General features: G+C 33.5%; 1 protein-coding gene and 1 long non-coding RNA gene across 4 annotated transcripts; one reads left to right on the top strand and one right to left on the bottom strand.

Annotated features, from left to right (window-relative positions):
• Positions 1-12: 12 nt before the first annotated feature.
• On the bottom strand, positions 13-23797 carry LOC128187832 (copine-3-like). The gene is made up of 15 exons (XM_052858458.1): positions 23622-23797; positions 21315-21494; positions 20454-20633; positions 19523-19597; positions 18963-19037; positions 18707-18790; positions 18463-18552; positions 16897-16998; positions 8808-8891; positions 8392-8451; positions 8137-8270; positions 7653-7756; positions 6086-6228; positions 5485-5721; positions 13-909 (listed from the first exon to the last, which is right to left on the bottom strand). The coding sequence occupies exons 2-15, from the start codon at positions 21477-21479 to the stop codon at positions 799-801; spliced, it is 1644 nt and encodes a 547-aa protein (XP_052714418.1). The 5' UTR covers positions 21480-21494; positions 23622-23797; the 3' UTR covers positions 13-798.
• On the top strand, positions 10537-15634 carry LOC128187834 (uncharacterized). 3 transcript variants are annotated; one of them, XR_008244092.1, is made up of 4 exons: positions 10537-10551; positions 11004-11032; positions 11429-11835; positions 15170-15634. It is a non-coding gene; the product is annotated as an uncharacterized LOC128187834 (long non-coding RNA). The 3 variants fall into 3 exon arrangements; XR_008244093.1 differs by having other exon boundaries at positions 10548-10562; XR_008244091.1 differs by lacking the exon at positions 10537-10551 and having other exon boundaries at positions 10659-11032.
• Positions 23798-25273: the final 1476 nt, after the last annotated feature.

Genomic DNA, 25273 nt, shown 5'->3' with positions numbered 1-25273 from the left:
AAATTGAAACAATTTTTCCAGTTTTGAATATTCTTTAATTCAAAAATACCCTTAAGTTATATGCTTAAGTGTGACTAAATGATAGAGGTTAGAAAAAGTCTTATGTCAAAGGCTTTATATGTATAAAGTAAGAAAAAATATGGAAGCACTCATCTAATCTATTAATTGTCTTTTAAAATAACTTACAACAGATAAAAGATTTTTCTATAAATATAATAAAGCAAATGATATGTATTTAACTATATAATGCAAATGCAAAAAAAGTTGCTTAGAATTGTAAATACATATACTACAAACTGAAAAAAAAGTTGTTCATGTATTATAAAAAAGAAAATAAGGGTCAAATATCCCTCACATCTCACCAATATAAATTGTTGAAACATAAATTTTAGTAGCAAAAAATAACAAAAAAAAAATATATATATATATATATATATATATATATATATATATATATATATATATATATATATATATAGAATGACTAGGTACATTTGAATTAATTAAGCTTAAAGGCAAGCATTACATCATACAAGTGCAGCTACAAGTATGTAGCTAAATTACACTTACTCTGAAGAACAAGCAACAAATATTCAATGAATACCTGTATGAGAACAAAAGAAATTGAAATAATTGCACCATAACATGCAAGTCCTATCCACTTGGCGAACATACAACATTATAATATAACTATAGTATTAACAATTTTACAAATGTCAACAAATTCTGTAGCATAAAAGTTGCCTCTTCTTGGTTGGTTACCCTCAAAATTAAATCAACCAGTTGTCTCCCTTTTAATTAGGTTTGAGTGGGTCGTGGTTTGGGGGGAATTTTCCTAATTTCATAGTACTGGACCACTTGTTGTGGAACTTCGGCTAGCACATGACGGGCCAGTTCAGCACCAGTAGTCTACAGAAGAAATTGTTGACAGTTTGTCAAAGAATTTTAACCAAGAATAAGAATCTGTTTTATAATTAACAGCTGAACAATTTATCAATGAAACATCATAAGCAAATATAAACATAGGAAATCACAGATTACAAAGCTCATCGAGACAAGGCATCACCTTTCTGAGGAATCACCTTTATGAGACTACCTTTATCATATTATTTGAAAATTATAGTTAATAATGATCTTGGATATACATGGATACTGTTTTGACACAATATCGTATAACAATATCATATATTAAAAAATTGTATAATAATCATATGTTCATTTCATAGGGTATTATATGATACAATGTTTATCAATACAATAATATAAAATACGATATTGCATCCTATGATACCTACAATATATATCATATATTACAATAAAATACTGTAATAAATAATGATGAAATATGATATTGTAACATATAATATGATATTGTTTCTTGTTATACATTATTGTATTTGATCACATAATACAATATCATAATAAACTAGAACTTTTTTTGTCTTCAACAAAAAGTAAGGGCTTTTCGACAGCCCTAGTTTCCTTTTTTTCTTTTTTTTAAAATGTCTAAAAAATTTTGTGAAGTCTATTTCCAAATTTTCTGAACACCCTGGTATAACCAGTTGCTTAAATAAGAATTCATGGGTAGTGCAGTGTGAAAAGAAAGAAAACTCTAGAACTTAACAAGTAGCTACACATCTAATTTCCAGAAGAATATTTTCAAAAAAATCATTTCAAAGTAAGTATTCATTCCTTGGACGCAAAACTTGGTATGCTAAGAGTATTTGTGCTATACATTCTTAGAGCAAAGCGAGATAACTCTTCCAAAAAATAATTTTGAAATTTAAACAAGTTATGATCTTTAGGCCCTTCAAACCCCTATAAGGAGATAAAAAGTGGCCCCTCGGACCATAATTTTTAAATTGTACTCTTTATTCTGAACTATTAACCGAAAAGATTTTGAAAATCGTTATGATCTTTAGGCCCTTCAAACCCCTATAAGGAGATAAAAAGTGGCCCCTCGGACCATAATTTTTAAATTGTACTCTTTACTCTGAACTATTAACCGAAAAGATTTTGAAAATCGGATGAAAAATAAAAAAGATACAGCTAAAGGGCTGTTTTCAACTTTGACCCCTCTAGATCCCTTATTTTTCAAAATTTTAATCCCAAAACCTTTTCCGGTCTCCGTATTTGGTCCTTCATTATAAAAATTAAATATGAAAATATTTACTTGAAAACTGTTTGAGAAAACGTGGCACGCGTGAATTCAGTTTAACATTAAAACACCCATAGACGATTTTTAATCAACTTATAAAACCGGAAGTTCTCAATGGTTTCAAACGAAACTTTAAATATATGATAATTATGACAGTTTTAACATATTCCATTCCACATTTAACAAATTTGGTGGTTATTTCAATTTTTACTTTTTTCATCCCCCCTTTTTTCATAGTTTGAAGTCTAATATCTCGAAAACAACAAGAGATAGAAAAAAGTTGTCGTTTACAATTTTGTATATCAAACTATGAAGTATCTAAATCCAAAATTTCATAGTTTATAATTAAAAAATAAAATAGATACAAAGGTCCTTTTAATGTATTGTTTTTTAAATGTGTTAACCGGAAGTATATAGACCGGAAGTCCAAAAAGGGACATACGGGAGAACTAAACAATTGCTAAAAGAATCTATATTAAATTTTTATTTTTCGGTTCCGTTTTCAAAAAATCGCTGACAAAACTCTGTCGAGAAGAATAATAATAATAAAACAGAATGAAAACAATAGGTCTTTTTGACCGAAAGAAAAAAAGCCCTAATTATGATATTGATATTATATGATCCAATATAATAATATATAATACAATATTATATCACACAATACATCACAATATTGTAACATATGATATTATATTGTATAATAGTATAGTATGATATTGTATTGTATGATATTGTATATTTGATACATGATAAGATATTGTATCATATGATACAATAAAATTAGATACAACATTGTATTATATCAATTGATACAATAGTACTATATTATATCATACAATATCATATTATACTATATTGTATTAAATGATGCAATATCACATTATACAATATCATATAATACATTTTCATATGATATAAAAATATATTATATAAAACAATATTATACATAACAATATCATGATACAATATCATATCATAATGTACAAAAAATTTAATACAAAATCATATCGTATTATATAACTTTTTACAATGATATATGATATAATATTGAATCATATAAAACAATAGTGTATCATATCATACAATACTATATCATAGAAATCATATTATATCATTTAACAACGAACACATCTATCAAGCAGGTTTGAGATAGGAGAATTTTTTAAGCATCCTTGATAATGGAGATCTGCATCTGAAGCTACTTTTGCGTTTCATTTATAATATAGTTAAATCAAGTAAGCAAGCTATTATCTATAAAATATGTGACCTGTTCCAAAAAAACAAATCTCATCCAGCATCTGAAACCTACGCCTCAGATTCAGCATTCAAGCCTGCCAGGTGCATCAGTATCATAAGATGCATCATCCATGCAAGTTTGGTGAAGTTAGGACCAGTCATAACTAAGATATAATCATAAGAGAGCACCTGCTCCAAAAACACCAGCTCTTAAAACCTTAACCTCCCTTCAGCATCCGAAACCTATGGGTCAAATTCAGCATTCATGCCTGTCAGGTGCATCAGTATCATAAGACGCACCATCCATGCAAGTTTAGTAAAGTTAGGACCAGTAATAACTAAGATATATTTTTTAGCATCCCTGATAATGGAGATCAGGCTCTGCATCTGAAGCTTCCTCTGTGTTTTATTCATATTACAGTTTAATCAACTATGCAAGTTTGAAATAGTACTATTATCTATAAAACATGTGACCTGTTCCAAAAAACTTAACCATATCCAGCATCTGAAACCTATAACTCAGACTCAGCATTCAAGCCTGTCAGGTGCATCAGTATCATAAGGCACACCATCCATGGAAGTCTGGTGAAGTTAGGACAAGTAATTACTAAGATATAATCATCAGAGGGCACCTGTTTCAAAAACTTTAACCAGCTCAGAAAACCTTAACCTCCTCCAGCATCTGAAACCTATGGCTCAGATTCAGCATTCAAGCCTGTCTGGTGCATCAGTATCATAAGATGCATCATCCATGCAAGTTTGGTGAAGTTAGGACCAGTCATAACTAAGATATAATCATAAGAGAGCACCTGCTCCAAAAACACCAGCTCTTAAAACCTTAACCTCCCTTCAGCATCCGAAACCTATGGGTCAAATTCAGCATTCATGCCTGTCTGGTGCATCAGTATCATAAGACACACCATCCATGCAAGTTTGGTGAAGTACGGACCTGCAGTAACTTAGATATTGCTATCAAAGGGCACCTGCAAAAAAAACTTTAACCTGGTCCAACAACCTTAACCTCCTCCAGCATCTGAAATTTAAGACTCAGATTCAGCATCCAAGTCTTTCAAGTCCATAAGTAGGTCCAGATGCATCATCCATGCAAGTTTGGTGAAGATAGGACAAGTAATAGCTTAGATACAGGACCTGCAACAAAAACTTTAACCAGGTCCAAACGCCGACGCCGAGGGTATAGCATAAGCTCCCCCTGACTTTGTCTCGGTGAGCTAAAAATGGCATCCCCCCTTTTTATTTAATAACATGTAGAAGAATTATTCTGCCAACATTTATTACCTATAATAAATAATCACATTAAATACTCAAATCAAAGAAAAAGTATTGGTATGAACACTGTATAAATAGTAAAATTACTTTTTTTCTGATTTTTAAAATATATAAATAGAAAAGAAAAGAATACAAATTCTAGCCAACTACATTTCCTGTCAGAAAAATTTCTATCTAAAACCTTGTCAATAGTGTTGCTGTAATAGTTCTGATTATGATAAATGGGGCATAAGAAATATATGCATTGTTCAAAGCAATTTTCAAAATAGTTACACAGGTAGTAGTGTTAATATAACACAGCAACTGTAAAACCTCACATTAACTAGCGAAAAACTATAGTGTGCAAATTAAAGAACTGCAAAACAGATCACGTTGCTATGGATGAACTAGTTTAAATAAATATATTAATGAATAATGACATTAAGAAATCTCTTTAATTAATAAAGTTTATACAACACAACTGAATTATGAAACCTCAGTTAAGTTAGTCTCACCCATGTTTCTTTGTATGCATATACCAGTAGTTCAGAATATTTAGACAGTTTTAAAAATGCGAAGTGTGATGGAACGGTGGCTTAAGAGGTTCATGTCCTATTCCTTCTCAAACTTTAAACTTAATGTGAGCTACATTGTGATAGAAGCACTAACTAAACAAACCTCTGCTTTCATCTGCAAATCAACGATAATTTTATTCCCAAAAAGTTGGAAAAAAAACTTGCAGAGAAAATTCATCAAATGTACAATTACATCCTATTTTACTAATGTGTAATATCAGTTTCTAGTTTCTAATCTTTCTCAGTTACCTTCTTAAAATCCCTGAAGGGCACAAACTGGACGATGTCTCTCAGAGCGGGTCTGCCATTGGCCCCCTTTAGGACTCCATTGTCCCCGTCCAGGAAGTTCATGTCACTGAAGTCTGCCTCCCCCACCCCCACAATAATGAGGGACATGGGTAGACCCGAGGCATAGACAATGGCGTCCCTTGTTCTGTCCATGTCTGTGATGATGCCATCAGTCAGAAGTAGTAAGATAAAATAGGCCTACAAGAAAGAGCGCTGACTCATTAAGGGAAATGGGTGCTTTGTTAAACTTTAAAAACTTTTTCTTTGTTTTGAATTTATGAATGGTTTTCAGTTATACCATGAGATGAAAGTGTTTTTTCATGTCATAGAAAACTATAAAGATATTGTTCAATTATATAATTTTACAACAACACAAAGCACAATGTTCTTATCAAAATGCAAAGATACAAGTGTTAGCTTTGAAAATGAAAAATTCTATGTATTTTACTCTTAGCCATTACAATAACATAGACACAGTATGTACCTGTCATAAAATTTATTCATAATTCAGTTACTGTGAAAGCATTGATATTAATACATAGAAGATAAATGTAACACCCACATGTGCCCCTTTTTCAGCCTCTTCTTTCTGGGCCTGCTCAGCAAATCTAGCTACATGGTAGATGATGGGAGCTACATTGGTCGGGCCATAGAGAGTCACCCTTTGTATGCAAGCTTTGTAGGCCTCAAGGACACCAGCAATTCCTTTCAAAATCAAAGTACTGACAATACAGAATGGAGTTCATATTTCCATTTCAATAAGCAGTACCGTCAAGTCTTGTGTATAGTAAGCACCTTTTTTCAGCCAAAATTTGATCAAAAATGGGTGGGGGGTTGCATATCATACATAGTAACAAAAGTTTACCAATTTTCTTACCGTAATGTCTCGTGTATAATACGCACTTCTGTATAATACGCACCCAAAAAATGGCGAAAAACAGCAGGTCCTATGTATAACACGCACCCAAAAAATGGCGAAATCAACGGCTGCCATTTTCCCCCAAACTATCAATGTTTCATGTTAATTTTATAATCCATGCGCAATTTCTTTAATTTTGAGATCGGAACATAGCACAGACGATGAAAATCGACGGCCGCCATATTCCCAAATAACTATCGATGTTTAATGATAATTTTTTAACCCAAGCGTAATTACTGTAATTTCGTGATCGGAACATGGCCAAAGCGATATTAGAGTCAAAGTTCTTACACTTTTAATTAAAAAGGATGGCATGATTTACATGGGCGGTCTCAAAAATCATTTGACACTTCGTAAATTGTTTCTTATTCAACATCGGAGAAGTAGAAGATCATCATACATAGAGAAGAACTGCAACCGAGCTTAGTGCTTAAAAGTAATAATGTTTGCAGACATAAACCAGAAATGATTTAATTGATTAATTATAGTCAAACCCTTTGATTGTTGTTTAAATAAACACTGTGAAGAAACGTTCGTATGTCGTATATCGTCATTATCAAGTCATACAAATGATCGATGTAATTTAGCAGTGTCTATGTAAAGCAATAACGTTTCACTGCATAACAGAACACAAAGTAATTAAGTTTAATAAAATCAGAATAATTGCTAATATACATGCACTTGAAAACACCCTGTGAAGTCCGACACAGGAGAGGTGCATGCTTCTGACACCGGAAATTGTTAAACAAACATTGACCACGCGCCGAGTCAAAAGGTGGCTACTTACGTAATGGCGAATACACTGGCGATATTTAAACTTGTTTGATGCAAGAAATAGTGTTAAGAGAGGATAAATATTTCAATACATGGGGAAAAAAATTAAGAATAAGGTATTTCTGATGCAGTAAATTTAGTATACACTCATTCAATTTGCATAACACGCTATATCGGCAGTCACTACTTCTGTGGTATCAAGAATCACAGCTTGAAAAAATGGGGTACAATTTTTGTCCTATGTATAACACGCACCCCCCACTTTTGATCAAATTTTGGCTGAAAAAAAGTGTGTGTTATACACGCGACATTACGGTAAGCATGTTTCTGGATGCCGCAGGAGTATGACTGCAGATATCGCATGTTATGCAAGTTGTAAGAGTGTGCACTAAACTTATTTTGTTAAAAAAAAATGGTTGTGATATTCAACCCCTACCTGCACAATAAGGGTTGCTGGGGTTGAAATTGATTGCAAACTCCATTGACACTTGTCCGTCTGGAAGCTTGGCTCCAAATCCTAGAGCTGGAAACAACTTGTCCCTACAAAGTGTCACCCAGTGAAATGACAGTGGTCAGGAAACCCATGCTTTAACATTTATTGTTGATTTAACTGATGGAAATCACAGGAAAGAATGAACCATAAAATATGTATCAACAAGATATTCTCAAAAGAGAATGAAATGCTAAACTGACTGGTGAAGCTAATAATTGGTATAACTGAAGGGAGTGATTGCTTCTTAACACATTAATAAACCTTTGTAAGTGGATGATGATAAACATACCAGTAGATAAAACATTTGTTTTGAACAGAATAATAATCTCTCAATCCCAAAATTTCAAGAATTAATTTCAAGTTTTAATTTTAAGGCTCCAAATAATCCAAATGACAGAAAAAAAAATTTGGGTTTTGATTGTCTTACGTGTCATAATCCTGACAGACATTGCCCACAGCCTGTATGGCTTGCATGTATTCATTGGGCTGATAAGGGTTGATGTAATGAAGAGAAGTGGGATTAGCAGGATTTCCATTGGATCCAGTAAAGTCAATTCCCACCTATCAGAAAGTTATGTCAACTTAATATCATTCTTTAATGGAATGATGATTACATATTGAAAGCATTCATGCATTGCATACATGTTCTACATGTATAAAGATAATTATTCTGATCACTTACTGTAAAATTTATTTGCATGCCACCATACACAAATTCTAGAAATGATGGTCTCTGGAATATCTAAAATATGATGGTTTATTTCGTCTCACAAAATTGAAACAAACAAGGATGAGTGCAATGAAAACAAGTACCATTATATAAAGTAAAATCTAAATTTCATCTTTAAAGTTCAAAACTCCCTCTTACTCAGTGACATCTGATACTTTAATGATCATAATTTACTTCTTAAAATGTATATAAAGTTAAAAAATTTAAGCATACCTAATATTGTGAGACAAAATTGAAGAAAATCATTATTTAACACAATGATTATGGTATATATCAGAGTAAACATTTTGTTAAAGTGGTTTTGTTCCAGTTCAAAGAGTTACCTCTCCTAACAGTGGTACTCCGTACCTTAAACAACACAGTCTTACCTTGAGCTCTGTAAGGTGTATAACTCCTGAGTTCTGGTACTTCTTCTTGGACTGTTTCTTAGGATTAATGCAGGGATACTGGGCCTGGATAGAAATAATACGATACCTATAACCCTAAAATTTATTAATCAAATATTTTCATTTTATAATCATCACTAATGCCTTGATTAATGAAACAAAAATTAAGGTACAACATATAACTTTTAAGTCAACTGGCAGTTGTTCTGGATGTGGAGTGTCTGGGTGGGGTTGGGGAGTGTGGGTTGGAGTTTAGGTCATCAATGGCAAAAGTCAATGACAGACATATACCAGACATATACATGACAGATAAATATTCTAGCAACATTTAAACTGGAACAAATCTGTAAAATTAGTTTGAAGTGATTGCATTTTAAAACTCAGTCTGGTAATTATCATATTGTTAGAATACATGTAAAACATTACTGAAATCAATATACTATTATCACTGACACTAATATAATCAAAGTACTGAAGTACTGAAAGCCGGGCTCATTTGGTGTGCCTTTATGCGTACGCGCGTATTGTGTAGTAAAGACTGAAAATCTCTCTCTCTCTCTCTCTCTCTCTCGCTCTCTCTCATGCTTTTAATGTCGGCAAAGCATCAGAGAGCGACCAAATTTTTTAAGCGGCTATAAACAAAAAATAAGTCTGTCTAGTAAAAGTGAAAAAGTTCAATAGTTGCTGCCTTCAATTTTGCAACAAGCATTATATATTCAATCCCCGTTTCTTTATCGTGCAGCAAAGTAGTTCATGGAAATTCATGCGCATTGTATGTGTCCTAAATGCATAGTAATGTTTTAAAAACACGTTATTAATAAGAAAACTAAAAAAGAGAGACAATTCATTTGAAATTTAAAAAAAGAAACAAAATGCCAACACTTTTGACAAAACGTGGCTCTTTGGGTAACTATTTGGTATAGCGGAAGCTTCACCTTGACGCTGTTTGGTTTTTTGTTTATTTGTGCTATTTATAGTAACATTGGCGATTGGCCTGCCTATAGCCAGGACTCTGCTTTCAGCAGAGCCCGGCTAAAAATTCAGTTACTAGTTTTCAACATCTGAGTACCTATATCCTCCATATATTGACTGGGGTGTGAAATAAAATCAGCCAAATCTTTGAATCACTTGATATGGAAGAAAGAACTTTTGTTATGTGATTTCACTTTCTATCGTCAGATTTTGATCTTTTAAATACCCGTAAGCACACTAATTAAAAGTGTACAATTCATGTTTAATCACATGTAAACATTTACCTATACCCCAATATCACGTAATAAAAAATCGATTGAAATGTACCGCATAGCCTGACACACATCAAGGCAGCACAAATATTGAATTTTAAACCTCGATCTACAAAGTTCTTAGTAACAAAAGTGCACTGTACCTTATTTTCTTTTTCAATACAGTAATTATGCAGTTATATCTGAATCCTATGAAAAAAGTTTATTATTAATAAAATGTTAATCATATATACCCAATTTACTTTAACTTGCTTTGACAAAAATGCGTTGTTAGATTAGATGACCATAATCTAAATCAATGTTTTAGTATAAGGATAAGCAAACAGTCGTTCAATTTCATTGACCTACTCAGCATTCTCAAGTCAAATAAAGGTAGCTATAAAAGCTTAAGGCTATTTCATGCAACACTGCCTACACCTTTCTCCAACACTTTTCTCGAAATCTACCTTCCATCTTTTGAGGCGTTTACCTCTTATTTTACTGTAAGTACCAGGTATCAACTTTATTTCTCCACTATAAGTCTGTTTTTTTTGTCAATGACTTAGTTTATTAAGTACACTGGTACTTGTATGGTGTGTACTTAGTTTACTGATGATCTTGCCTTAAAACTTATTTGTTTCTTGAGCATTTTTAAACGAATAGAAAATGTCATGCATTTGATTTCTCAAAAAAGTACCGCCTCCGCATTTGGGCAGGGCCTTTTTGTTTACCCAGTCAACAACAGTGTGATCATTTAAATAGTTTCCAATAAACAGAGTGTGCCATAGCAAAAAAAAATTTAGAATATAAAATCACAATGAGTTGTGATATCAGCTGACAATCAGTCGGTGACCCTACAACTCTTAGCGTGCACAGTTCATGTGAGGTTCTCTATCCCAGATTAAGCGAATCATTACCCTGCGTAATATATTGGAGCAATTTCATTTCTTTGTAGTGTATGTGAGGATACTAACACCATCAGATGTAAGTATCTATGAAAGTCTATAGTAGTAGTTGATCCAGATCTTGATTTACCTAGTATATGCACAAGGGTGGGGTATGTTATATATAATGCTAACTTTTGATAATGGGGGGGGGGGGGGAGAAGTTTTAAGATTATATATCAGATATCAACCAAAATCATGTAAGCCTCTCAAAAACCATGTACTAAGCCATAAATACTTAATGTGATGAAAACAATTTTAACTATCTAGGTTTACATCCAAGAACAGGTACAAGTACCTGTTGTATATATTTGCGACATATCCTTTCAAATTTTATTCAAATTTTATGACTTTCACTGGAGTGTTAAAGTAATAGAGATGCAATTACCAAAATAGAGATGCAATTACCAATAGTATATTATATGTTCATTGACAGATATTCTCCAATTCAATTAAATCTCCATCCCAGCACACCTGAGTTCATTAACCTCCAGGTATGCAGGTGAATTCCTTATGATCTTTGAAGCTACTCAGTCAGTGATGAGTCGATTCCAGAGCCACACTCAGCAATATAGCTTTAAAGTGTAGAATGTTTACCCAGCACCCTGAACTTGTTGACACATTGAAGCACAATACACTAGGTCAGTGCTGTTTGCTTTATATGGTCAGCTCTGGTTGACCGTGTATGGGTGGGGCGTTTGTGAAAGAGATAACACTGCCTTGGACCTTTCATTTGAATATTGTCATAGAGATCTCAAAAACATCAACAATAGAGGTTGGAAAGGAAATTTCATTAGCATATTTAATGTTGGACTGCAATAGGATTTACTAGAATCTGATTAGGTAAGCAATATCATTTACCCGGATCCTGTTAGGCTTTAAGCATGCATTTTTTTTTCTTTCATTAAACAGTAGTTTGTACTGTCATTAAACAGTAGTTTGTACTGGACCCAAGTTTCAATGAGACATTGATATACTGAATTCAGAACTTTTCGGTGTAAATTCTGTGGTTCATAATTTCATCAATCTCCATCAACCCTTAAAATTATCAAAATGAGAAACTTAGCAGTGACAAAATATAGCAATTTATAAGCAATTTTATACCTCTATGAACATAAATGTTAGCAACATAAATTGACAATCAAGATCAATATCTCTAAACAGCTGTTGACAGCGTATCCTAATAGCTCCCGGACAAAAGCATGGTAGAGGCAGGATAGAAAAGTCAATTGTTTTCCTGTTTTATCACTGACAATTTACTAGTAACTAAGAGCAGCATTGTCCATTGATCAACAGTGTTTTTATTCCTTCGTTCAGCTACACCCCAAGTAAGTACTGTTTTCCTAAGTTACAGCCTTTGTACTTTCTTGCATTAAGGTGTTAAGTACTGTACTACTGTAAACGTACTACATTTGGCTGTGTATTCTATTTAGCGCTTTTGGCGGAATGCGTTTTCCGCTAAATCAAGTACATCGCTAAATGCCATGCATATATGTATAAGAGTAGTCACATTCAAGAATACGTTAATTCAAATCTACGCCAACTTGTTCAAAAACTAATTTCGGCAAAATATCGTACACGCCAAATATAATACGTTTACAGTATTCTCTTCAAAGAAGTGGACATGCTTAGTCTTCGTTCATTCGTGATGAAGGCAATTAATACCTGTCCACTTCCCTAAAGAGAACAGCTGTTCAAGTACTTGCTACAAATGTCAGTATTTTATTCTTTAGATGACTAGAATTGTTGTTTTATTGAATGCACATAATTTTCATCAGTCATTGTCACCTGCAGGCTTGAGGATCATTTGTTTCATAACCACGGGCAGCTTTCCAAAACACCAAAAGCTTTGGTTATAGTAAAATTTCCTTGTGATAATTACACTTATTGTTAACACATCAATTAAATTGCATGGATTTTGAAGATTTGTTTTAAAGCACTGACCTTACTGTACATAGCTTTAAGAGCAAAGCTGTCAGTGTGACAGCAAACTGGGTTATCTTTTGTGTGAACTTTAAATTCAACAAGTGATTTTTTTTCATAAATATCCAATTAATATGCACATCTCTGATATATGTACAACTGATCTGCATAAGAACAACTTCCTATCTTGAAAGCTGTAGGAGGAGTTATCCGTACAATAGGGGTACCCTTTTGGTAGCTGCCCACCTGCCATTTCCACCATTTCATTAACCAGATTTTTCCTTTAGAAAACCCAGTTACAATACAAAATGTGCACTCGTCAAGATGCGCGTTTTGCTGTCTCACATATTGAACATTTTTAAAACTGATCAGAATAGCAAGTCATATCTTTAACAATCACTGTATACCCGTTTTATTTTCGTTTCTTTCGCCCTCATTGTCAGCAAAGGAATTTAAGACTGGGCAATTTCATAACAGTGTTTAAACTACTATGTTAATTAGAAAGCATATCGCACAACTGTGTCTGGGTGAATTCAAGACAGGGCAAAACTGTTTGCAAGTGTAGAAGAGAGAGAAAAAACCACAGGGCAAAAATAACCCTGTATACGGTATTTTGATTATGACCAGAGAGGCTATATTCTTTTTACCAAAATCTTTAATCTTAAATGTTACACCCTACTAGGTGCCCCACCCTTCTCTCAACCCCCATCACCCTTTTGATTCCATTTACAGAGTAACAGTAGATTATGAGCTGGTCGAGACTAAAGCAGCAGAGATTGTTTATGTGTCTACCTAACAACACCCATTCTATGTCAACACAAGGAATATCATAATCACATTGAAAGTTAAGACTACACCTTGTCAACAGGTACAGGTAGTGTACCTGGATATCATATCAGATAATATCAGGTTGTCAAGTTAATGGCTCTAAGCTCATCGCCCCCTCCAAAAATCTGAAACACACCTGCATCTGTGTTCTTTCTTACACATATTTAGAAATTATAATATTTTGATACAAGACACATTAACAGCAGAATAATCAACCAGTAAAAGAGAAACTTCATGTACTTGTACCAGTAGTAATGATAAACTCTCTTCAATTTCGTTTTAAATATTTTGTGTTTAAATTAGTAAGTAGATAGGGTAGAAAGCCGAAGAACATGCAAAATTTTCCCCATTAAACACTCAAATATGGAAATATCCCCAAATGAAAATTTTTCTTAAATATCTTTCAGAAAACCTCATCTAATGTCGTTTTTCATTCCATTAAACACCCCCATCAAATAAAAACAGGGATTGAATTATGCTCTCCCAATATTTTTTAATGAAAAAAAGAACATTTCTAATCTGTCAAGTAATCATTATTACCAACTACCAGTACCAGGTACACAAAGAATCCCGAGTTGTAGCATATCCACTGTACTTGTGTAAAGGTGTTTGAAATTTTCTTTTTAAAATCACATTTTTACCCTTAACTCAATCTAATTAGAATTAGATCTTTGATCCGCTCCTATTAGATCGCTTTGTGTAGCGATCTAATAGGAGCGGATCAAAGATCTAATTTTAATTAGATTGCCCTTAACTTAAACTTGAGAAAAACTGGTGCATACAAAGTATTTAAAATTTTCTGTCAGACCCAAATTTTTACAAGACTATGCCAAGAGGATTTTTGTCCGATACAAATAGACAAATTTTTTGGTTCCGAGAAGTGTGCTATTAAAAGCACTTTAACAGGCAGACATTGTAAACCAGTGCATGCATCAAACTCTCTCCAATGTTTATAAAACACTACACTGTCACTTTCAAACTTCAAGAGCTTTGTTTGCTTAAAATATTTCATAGATCAATATCATCTGAAAGGTATATTACACCTTATATGGATACATGGAAAATATTTATGGTAACTACCTGCATTAAAAATCTAAAATGTTTATTTTTCCAATATCAGACAGAGGAAGTCATTCATATCTTTCCCCAACCAAATCAATTAAATTTTGAATAAAATTTTTGTTGTTGATAAAAACATCCTGGTCACTAGTTGGTACATCACTGTTTGACTTGCTGGTAGGGTGGTCTTTCTTTTACCTGACCCTAGCTATCATAAAATTTTATATAAAACTCTTCTAACCAATAGATGCATCCACAAAACTAATAATGTGTAAAATCAAGGCCATTGAAGGAGTTATGCAATACTGTGGGAGTAATACAGTAAACAAATTTAAGAAGCATGCTTCATAATTTTTTTCTTTTCCAGATCACCACACAGCTTCCAACTGACAACCAGCTTTAATGGGACAGGGCGAGGGTAGTGGAAAGGGAGGGGACCTGTGTCCCGGCATCCTGTGGGCGATCCTGTGGTTTCTGATCCTGTGGTTCCTAGCCTGGCCTGTGGCGTTCTTTATAGCCTGGCTGTATGTGCTCCTGATACCGTTCTCAGCCTGTATCGAACCCATGAAGGGTGTGTGTGAGGCCATTTTGAAAGTGCTTCAGCTGCCACTGACATGTGCTGAGAACATGATTGCAATGAAGCCATTGTGTGGAGGATAAAAGGACTGACCTTCATAGGAAATTAGGACTAGAGGACTTTTACAAAATTTTGTATGTGCAACTGTAATGAACACAATTGTATTTTTTATAAAAATATGTTATCATACATGCATTAGTAAACATTAAATGGTTAAATGCCTCAAAAGGCTGCAATAAAGTCTATATAAATACCTCAACTGCCATGGTTTTATATATGAAATATACTGACCAAAAGAGTTACAGGGCATAATAGAATGTTCTTTATACATGTCTATAAGTTCCAAGAACAGGAGGTCACAGCAAGCAGATAGGAATTTACATACAGTAACAAATGGGTACTATCAATGTAGTTTCTTAATTTATTTTAGTTTACTGCATTAATGTCAACATTCCTTTTCTTTTCTTTTATCAAACAACAATCCTATTAGTAAATGGTCAAAGAATCAAATTCCTGCCTGGTTGTTAGAAATTAAGTTTGTACCAAAGGACAGAATAAGTATTGCAACAGTCCTGTAAAAGTCTAGCATCTTACACCAAGAGTTAATGGGACTGTTGTCTCATTGTGGGGGCAGTAGGGTGATTGAGAAAGATCTCTCAGATTTTCAACTCCACTGGACTTCACTCCTACAGCAATTTTTCTAACATAGGGATGATGATATACCAAATGTACAGACCACAATGGCCTTCTCCTATATAACAAATCACCATTAATAATCAATTATGCCAAATGCTACAATATCAGCTACATATAGTGCAACAGCTTTCATCCTACATGGATTGTGATTGAATGAAGTTCATAGATATTCATTGAAAGCACATTAGTGTAGTGTAACCAAGGACATATATTTACATCTATCAAGTATTATTCCCTCTATTTCTTACGGAAACTTTTAGTTAATTCATAGCTCTATAAAAACAACCAGACTGAAATCTACACGCCCCGTTTATCGATGGTCGAAATCTACAGCGGCTGAAACTGACAAGAAACTGACAGGACAGATATCAACACGCCCTGTTTATAGATTGGTCCAAACCTACAGCGACCTAGGAAAAATCACGGACTGCACGAAATAATTATGACGATGTCAAACTCAAAGTCACACTGAGGACGATTTGGCTGTTTCTTATAGCTAACGTACTTACGTACATTAACAGTAATTTAGTGAATTTTACTTACTTTTCATAATCAATTTATCAGTTAGCTATAAAAAAGATGTTAATATAAACAATAAAATGCTTTTTTTTGATGATTCATTCGGGTTATGAAGTTAACGATTGCAGAAAAAATTTACATAACCCGCTAACACAGGTTTAATATGTATTTTTTCTGCAATATTGCTACCTTCATATCCCAAATGAATCACCAAAGAAAGCATTTTATTGTTTAAATATTCTGCCTTCTCCTGAACAAACACACTAAAAAGGGAGATAACTCTTTCACCATGTTTCACATACCTCCTTTCCTCCCTGAGTTTTGGACTCCATGTCTTCTAGGGTAGTGGTGAATGCACCGATAAAGTCATGTGACCCATCACTGTCATAATCGTAGCAGTCAAACTACAGAAAACCAAGGAAGAAGCATTGATGACAGAAGAACAGTTACATGTACATGCTCAAAGAACTCACTTCTTTGGTCAATTTATTTGACTTCTCTTAATACTGTGGAATCATTAGATTTCGTGGTGGCTCAATTTTCATGGAATTCATGGGTACCTCTCATCCACGAATTAATAAATTAGGGCTAAAAAGCCATATTCCATTTGTATGTATACGAAAATACACAAAATTACGTCCCCACGAACCTGTAAAATTTAAGCAATCCACAAAAAATAGCCCCCAAGAATTTTAATGATTCCACAGTATATAAATATTCATACATTTCACATTCAATGAAACATGCATCAAGATTTATAATTTCACACCAATAAAATTTAATGTTTTATACACAATGTGATATCACAAATTCAGTCCCAAGTATGTACAGGTAAATCTTTTTTTTAAGCTCTTTTTAATTTCTTTATGAAATTATTTTTTGTGATGGCACATCTTAAAATGTACAGATCAGGATTTAACTTCAGTCTGCTCAACAACTGCAGTGGAAGAGTCCTCGTACTGTAAACAGATATTTGTTGGGAAGCAACAGACATTAGTTTAGTCCAGAAGTCAAAGGTTTAGTGGCACATTAGTGGCCGACACTAACAAGAATCCTTACTTTCAAGAGACTGAGAACACTTTGTATATATACCAGTATGTATATACAGTAAAACACGGTTGAAATGAAGATCCAGGGACAGGCAATTTTGCTTCATTATAAACATAATTCCTTATACTTACATTTACAAATATGCTTCCTTATATCAATTCAATTCTCTGTGAACTATTCCATGACATCACAATGATAGTCACACGCGCTTATCGCTTGACTGAATATTTTAAACATAAAAACACCGTTATATTAATGATTCTGAACGATTTACCATTCTTAAATATATATTAAGTAATAGACAGCAATGTTAAAAATTTCACTGGGATATGAACTTGGTTGGTAAGTGATCTTCTGAGAAGCCCTTCTGGCTTCACTGTGACCAACCAAGTTTATATCCCTAGGAACTTTTTAAATTGCTGTATATTTTTTAAATTATCCGTTAGCTTCACATGTTTAAAACAAATGAGAAATGAAAATCACTTCACTATAAGTATCAATTCATTATGAGTGTGTTTGCTATAAGCGTGTTTAACTGTACCTGTATTCAATTGCCATCTAGTAACATTTTTGTATAAGTTTTCATTTCTAGAGGGACAGAACCAGTACCAGTATATACTAGTAATCAATCAGTTAATGAATATATGGATTTAGAGATCACCATATATGGATAGATTGAGAGATTACCATATATGGATATGGATTGAGAGATAACCACATATGGATATGGAATGATAGATTACCATATTTGGATATGGATGATAGATTACCATATATGGATGATATATTACCATATATGGATATGGATGATAGATTACCTTTATCTCTTGAGATTTGTTTCCTCCACACAAAACAAAAGAGGAAAGACAAAATGGCCGCCACACAGGATTCAATGTGTTCTTTATAACCTACAAAAAGAACAGTGCTAAATGATAATTTTTATCCTAATTTTAATAAATATGAATAGGATTGTTCCTTCATTGAAAAAAAAACCCAGGGTTTGTACATGACAAAAAATCTTTCCAGTTTTTTTTTTATTGAAATGCATTGAGCCTGACTTACTTCTGTCCTGTGAACGACTTGCCAAGATCCATCCGCAGCTCTCTTTGAAATTTCTAGATATGGATCTGACTTTCCAAGAAAATCCTGATAGAATAAAAATTATTCAATGAAAATTTTACAATTTTTATTGAATTTGCCTCTGCATAAATTTTAATCAGATACTAAATTACTGGGTACAAATCACCCACAATTATTTCAATTTTCCATCTGTATATCTAATCTAATGTTTTCAAGGAATCAAGGAAAAAACCCGAACCTTGTTGTCGAGTTTGGTGGCTCTAAACTTCATGTGAACCATTTCTCCTCCCTCTTTTACCTCTTCAGATCTGATCTACAAACAAACACATGCTTGTAAAAAGGTAGCAACAATGGTTTAAAAATTTCTTTTTTTTATTTTGCATCCCTTTTTGATGTAATATTTTAGGCTATAAGGTTCTCACTTATTACTGTATTACTGTGTACAGGGAAATATTCGTCCCAGTTTTATTTTACGCCCCTTTCACCCTCGTTGTCAGTGGGTGAATTTAAGACTGGGCGAATACCAATGTTTAAAGTTATCTGTTTAGTACACAAGCATGTCTGGACAAATTTAAGACAGGGCAAAACCGTATGCAAATGTTGAAGGGTGAAAATAACACGGGCGAAAATAACCCTGTAAACAGTATAGTCCAGGATATTAATTGCTTTTGCTTGAACTTATTTCAATCCACTCCAATACAAATCAATCACAGATATTCAATGACATAATATATTGACTACACTTTTCTATAATAATATATTCAATTGATTGCATTTAAAATAAAATAAAATTCCTACTGTGATTGTGGATCCTCCCATGGGTTTTCCATCCTTTTTCAGCAGAGGTGCACTGAAGGGATTTCGAGAAACTATCTGCAGAGAAAAAGAAGATAACATTGCAAAATGGTATGTACTAATAATATAAAGGCACACTGAAAGGATTTCCAGAAACCATCTGTTAAGGAAAGGGAGAAAACAATGCAAAAATGGTATGTAGTAATAATATCAAGTCCCACTATGAAATTACTGGTACTTCAATTGATGGAGATTCTGATTTACTTTCAACTCTTTATAAGAGCCTGGTAAAAGAGATAACCCCAAATCTACAGATAAAAGCGTAAGAGCTATCATTAACAAAGTCTCGGGGAAAGGAGAATATCACAAAATCAATGTGTCAAAGGGTGATTGGTAGGAAGATAAAGGTAAAGGTAGGGGTTTATAGTCTTGCTCGCAAAGTACATTGCCTCACACGACTTCTACATATTACTCCCTGGCGAGACCCAACCTACAATCCATAGCATCCTCAACTCCCTAGGGAACATACAAGCAGAGCTGCCAAATTACAGTGCTAATGCTTTACATTCACATAGCCAACTCGCTCATGTGCCAGGTACCAGTTTTTAACCCCTGGGAGGAGAGAATGCAGTAGTAGAGTAAAGTAACTTGCCTAAGGTTACAATGTTACCGTGATAGCGACAGACCAGACTCGAACCCGGGGCTACTGTGTCCAAATCAGTCGTCGCTATCAAATGCGCCAACACAAAGTGCTGAAGATGAGAGGTACTCATGTATATGAAATCTATAAACTGGATCATCTGGATGCTATGCTATCAGAAATCTATTGGTAAGAGAAAAAAGTTTACCACAAAATCTAAGAACCCTAATCTGCCAAACAGTTTTAATGATCACTCCTTGAATAAGCTTCACATCAGGTACACAGTTTACTTACCACTCCTAAATTGCATTCAATCATGCCCAAAAAGTCATCATCTGCAAGGGATGCTGTTTCATTATCTAGGTCATACACTTCTACTTTCACTTTCTGTACTTCCTCAAAGAAATAATCCACAGTGAAGGCATGGGCAAACTTGGGGTCATGGCAATTTTTGATCAGCTCTGTACGTCCAATCTATTGATAAGTAAATGTTACAGAAATTTGAGTCTTTTAACATATATATATGTACAGTGTATCTGCATGACTACCCTATCCCCTCTATGAATGAAAGCATACTAAATATTCACCTTGTAACTTTAAAATTAATATGTATTGATCAGATTGCAGTTTTATATAGTGAAAAAAGACATACCGGTAATTACAATAGTGCAAGATCATCTAAAATGGATTCTGTATTTATCAAAGAAAACTACAGTTAAAAGGGACTAATTGCAATTTGCTTAGCTGGTCACTTAAATTAAAAACCCTTAACCTTCAAACATGCACACTATTTTCACAAAGTAAGAGCCAGATGGGGCTGAAAGGAGAGATAAAATATTGCTCCAAAAAATGATTTTCTGTAGACAAAAAAAGTTATTCCAATGTCAATACATTGCATATACCCATCATGGAGCTTTTTGGTGGGTAAAGCATGGATAACTTAAATTAGGCTAAAGGGAACAGAAAATATTTCACAAACAAAGATTACACTATATTATAGTCATACAGATTGTATACAACATATGTGATGTACAATATTCCTAGGCCCCTAAAAGTGCAAGATACATACAGAATTTATGAAAGAAAATATGATAACCAAATAGCAGTAATATTAGCCTTGTCACACAGGCACAATAGAAAAACACAGTAAAATACCTCCTCCCATTTCTGACTTTTTCTAGACAGCACATATAGAGCAGCACATGGGTCAGATTTTGAAAATTCGTCCTTTTTCTTCAGATCTTTGCACTCGACACGAAGCTCAACGCGAGACACCGGACCAGCTGCCCCGGTCATAGGGGGTACTCCTTGAGGATTCATCTTTCTCTAAATTTTCTGTATGCAGTAAATAAAGAAAAAAAACATAACATAAATGTCATCCCTCAAAATCTTCTTAGGGGCTACATTTATTTTTTCATCAAATTAAATAAAATGAATGGAAATTCTTTAACAACCTTAATTAATCTAAATACACAACCGTTGTGTAGGTTACCTCTCCTTACTTAGATACATATCACTCTTTGGCGCTATTTTTGAATTATTATTTTTCAATTTTTAGCAATAAATAAAAATATTCAGATGTGTAAGGTGATGCTTTGTATTATTTATTTGTTATTCTATGGTAGGGTTATTTCACAAACTAGTCTTATCGATAAGTTAAAGCAGAGATATTTGGGATTCGCGATTTTAAATTTGAGGGCAATACACCCCATTGACGATGGACTGAGACAGAGAAATATCAGCCCCGAGGGCGATACAGCCCTAGCTTTTGGTTGCTGTCTCACCTAGTCCAAAACACATGTATCAGGGCTGATACACTACTAGGTATATGATATATACTCTCTTCTCATTATATCGCGTGTTCCGTTGTATCGCGGTATGTTCCAAAAAATAGGATTCCCGTTTTTTTCCACCATTTCCCACAAGGAGTTCATGCACCAACTTCAGGATGAGTGCAAAGAAGGTTGTCAAATATATCGGCAAATAAAATTTTTCTCACAAATAAAAATTTTACCTGAGGGAAAGCAAGTTCAAAATTCCACAATGTATCTGATGAAAAAAAAACTGAATAAAAAGCATAATAAAATGAATATTTCATTCCCTAATCAGTTTAACTGACTTTGCTTTCACGAAGAATCATATTTTATTTTTAAAAAATAAAAACTGTCCGTTATAACTGAACCAGGCTTCCAGATTTCCAATGCCGCGATACAATGGTACTCTCTAATTTTGAAGGTGAATAAGACTTGTGATTTAAAAATAGCACACAAAATAACTAAGGAAGTTGGGAAATTGATGTTCCTCAGAAAAGCTAGTCTAATACAAGCTTTTTGAACAGCACTAATGACATGTGAAAATGATAACTTGGTACATGTATATCTTTTTTTAGGGAAAAAAATAAGTACCGCGATATTATGAGACACCAGTATACATGTAATTCAATCAGACACCTTTGTCAAGCTCATGGTAAGAAACTGATGATGTACATGTACTTTCATGATTTAGTTAACAATGTTAGAGGCTAGCTAGATTGAGCTGCAATTCATAGGAGCCAATGCACGTTCTTTCCCTTTCAAGGGATTAGCAAGTAACCTGACAACCCTTAGTGTTATTTCCTCATCTAAGTCAATTAAACAATGAATAACAAAGACTCATCCTTACAACCTTATGGATGGCAATCCCTTAATTCACCAACCCTTTGTAGATACAGGAAAAAGGTTATCAAGTGGCATCATAACATGTACATTTAAACAACTTCTGTCTGATTTGTTTTCTTACCCCCAAAATCTGTAGTTATTATGTGTTTTTTTTTTTTTACTTGGTAAATATTTGAGTTTATGATTGCATATCAACCTATCACATAAAATTTCCTTATCTCTACCTTGTATAAACATTTCTTGGTTGGTAAACTTATATTAAATTGGGCTTTTAACATTTCAAGAAATAAAAACATGATCATGATCAGTAACTGGCAAGATTTGAAACAAACATAAGACCATCAGTCATTTCAATCCAGTAATAAAAGTAAAACCCTAACCCTGTCTGATGATGAAATGGTTGGTTTCAGCACTGTTCATGACTTCATAGTTGGAAGGCTAGAAGATTAAGTCACTTGAAAAAATCAACAATACTTTTTTAAACCATTGCGATTCCATTTTTAGTAGAGCCAATACATTTTTAACTCCTAGTTTTCTCAAATCTGCATGCATTTCTTCTCCAATCGAAAATTTTTCTTAACTTAGCTAGCTGTAATTTCACTGAACAATTCAAAATCTGCGTATTGCTTCTGTCTAATCGGAATGAATTATCAGAAGGTATATAAGCTTATATTCTATCTGCTAGCCTGACATTGGGTTTTTTCTCAACGAATTCCATTATTGATTATAACCATCATGAGCAGCTTTATTAATAAATAATAATGATGACAGGAATCACAGGTTTAAATTCATATTAGTTTCTTACCAATTCAATCACTTTGCACCTTCCTTGACGCTGTGCACATAAATAAACAAAGGAATAAGGGGTGTGACCTGTACCAATCCCACTGATTCAATCTAATGCGAAGTAAACTTCACCCTAACCATGCTTTGACAGACTAACACTCATTTACACATCTCTTGACACTGGGTTTGTGTGATTATTTCATTTCACGAACTTCGATCCCGAGGAAATAGTATTCGGTTCTCGTCGCTCTTTTTTTGCACAGGGGCTCGGTTGTCAGACACTGAAATTTATAACAATTTATTCCCGAAAAAAAAATATACATAAATGGTCATTCAATATATGCTCTATGGTCATGATGGTATAGAAATGAAATCTGCCGTTAAAAATCGCCCTTTATCGTTGTTTTAAAAAATTGTATCACATGTACATAAAAAAACCTAAAGATGTTTTGGATGAGTCTGCCCGGTAGCAAGACTTTTAGGCCCCAAGATGTTTAGGCCCTTCATTGATAAGACGCTTAGGCCCCAACATGTTTAGGCCCCAAGATGTTTAGGCACCAGCCTACATTTTTCTAAGTTAATTATAATTTTCATTTTATTTTTTTAATGAATAATGGTTTAGGCACCAGCATACATTTGTATAAGTAAATCATAATTTACATTTTATTATTTAAAACTTCATTTACTTTAAAAATTATAAAGAAGTATAATCTGCATCTTATGCATAATTTGTTATTTTTTAAATATCGTATCATTTTGTCACATCATTATATTTTCTATATTTAATTTTCTAATCAGAGATCAAAGAAACGGTAAAGACTTTCATTTACTTTGTGTATGACATGAATTAAATTGTTAAAACAACACCCCCACCGTATCGATCCTGCTCCCTCTCTAGATAGGTGCTAATTAGGAGAAGATAATGAAGAGATCCTCTAGTAATACAATAGGGTTTCACACCTCACTTTGGAAGTAAACCATGAAGAGCCGGGTCTCCAAAAGAAGACAGGCCAAATACAAGTTAAGCTTCATTGGCAGAAAAATTACATAATTTGGGGAGATATCCTTTAATTGTACAAGTATGATCACAGAAATAATATTTCAATTGTATTTGGGTAATAAGTAGGTGAATTCTTTTAGGATATATAAGGGTTCTTAAAAATATTATGTATAAATAAGTTGCCATAAATAAGCTTACTGAACAATTTTATGACATTCAAGTGTTGTATAATTCCTATAATAGAAAAAAATACAATAATTTGTTTTCTTTTCTTGAAATATCAATAATGAAATACTTCCCCTTATATAACATTTGTTCGTTTCTTTGTGATGATAGTATGATTTGATCACAGTATTAACTGATTTAAAGTACGGACACATAACCACGCACGATGATACTATCATTGATAGCGTGTGCATGCAAGTTAATAGCATAATGTTTTTCGTGATTAAAGTTTTTCAAGAACTTGTGTATAAAGTAAACAACGCCATGTTTGCGTAACGATTGTTAGTTTACTACAAATTAAAGTAAATTGCATTTATTGGCTCCAAAGTGCTTAAAAGCCATGTACTTTCAACTATCAGTTATTATTATTAACAACAGGTGCCTAAACATCTTGGGGCCTAAACATCTTGGGGCCTAAACATCTTACCTGGGGCCTAACCGTCTTG

The sequence above is a fragment of the Crassostrea angulata genome, chromosome 6 (genome assembly GCF_025612915.1).
Source record: "Crassostrea angulata isolate pt1a10 chromosome 6, ASM2561291v2, whole genome shotgun sequence".
In the NCBI taxonomy this organism is placed as follows: domain Eukaryota; kingdom Metazoa; phylum Mollusca; class Bivalvia; order Ostreida; family Ostreidae; genus Magallana; species Magallana angulata.
Note: the sequence above shows the minus strand (reverse complement) of the source record. Positions and strands in the feature narration are given on the sequence as shown.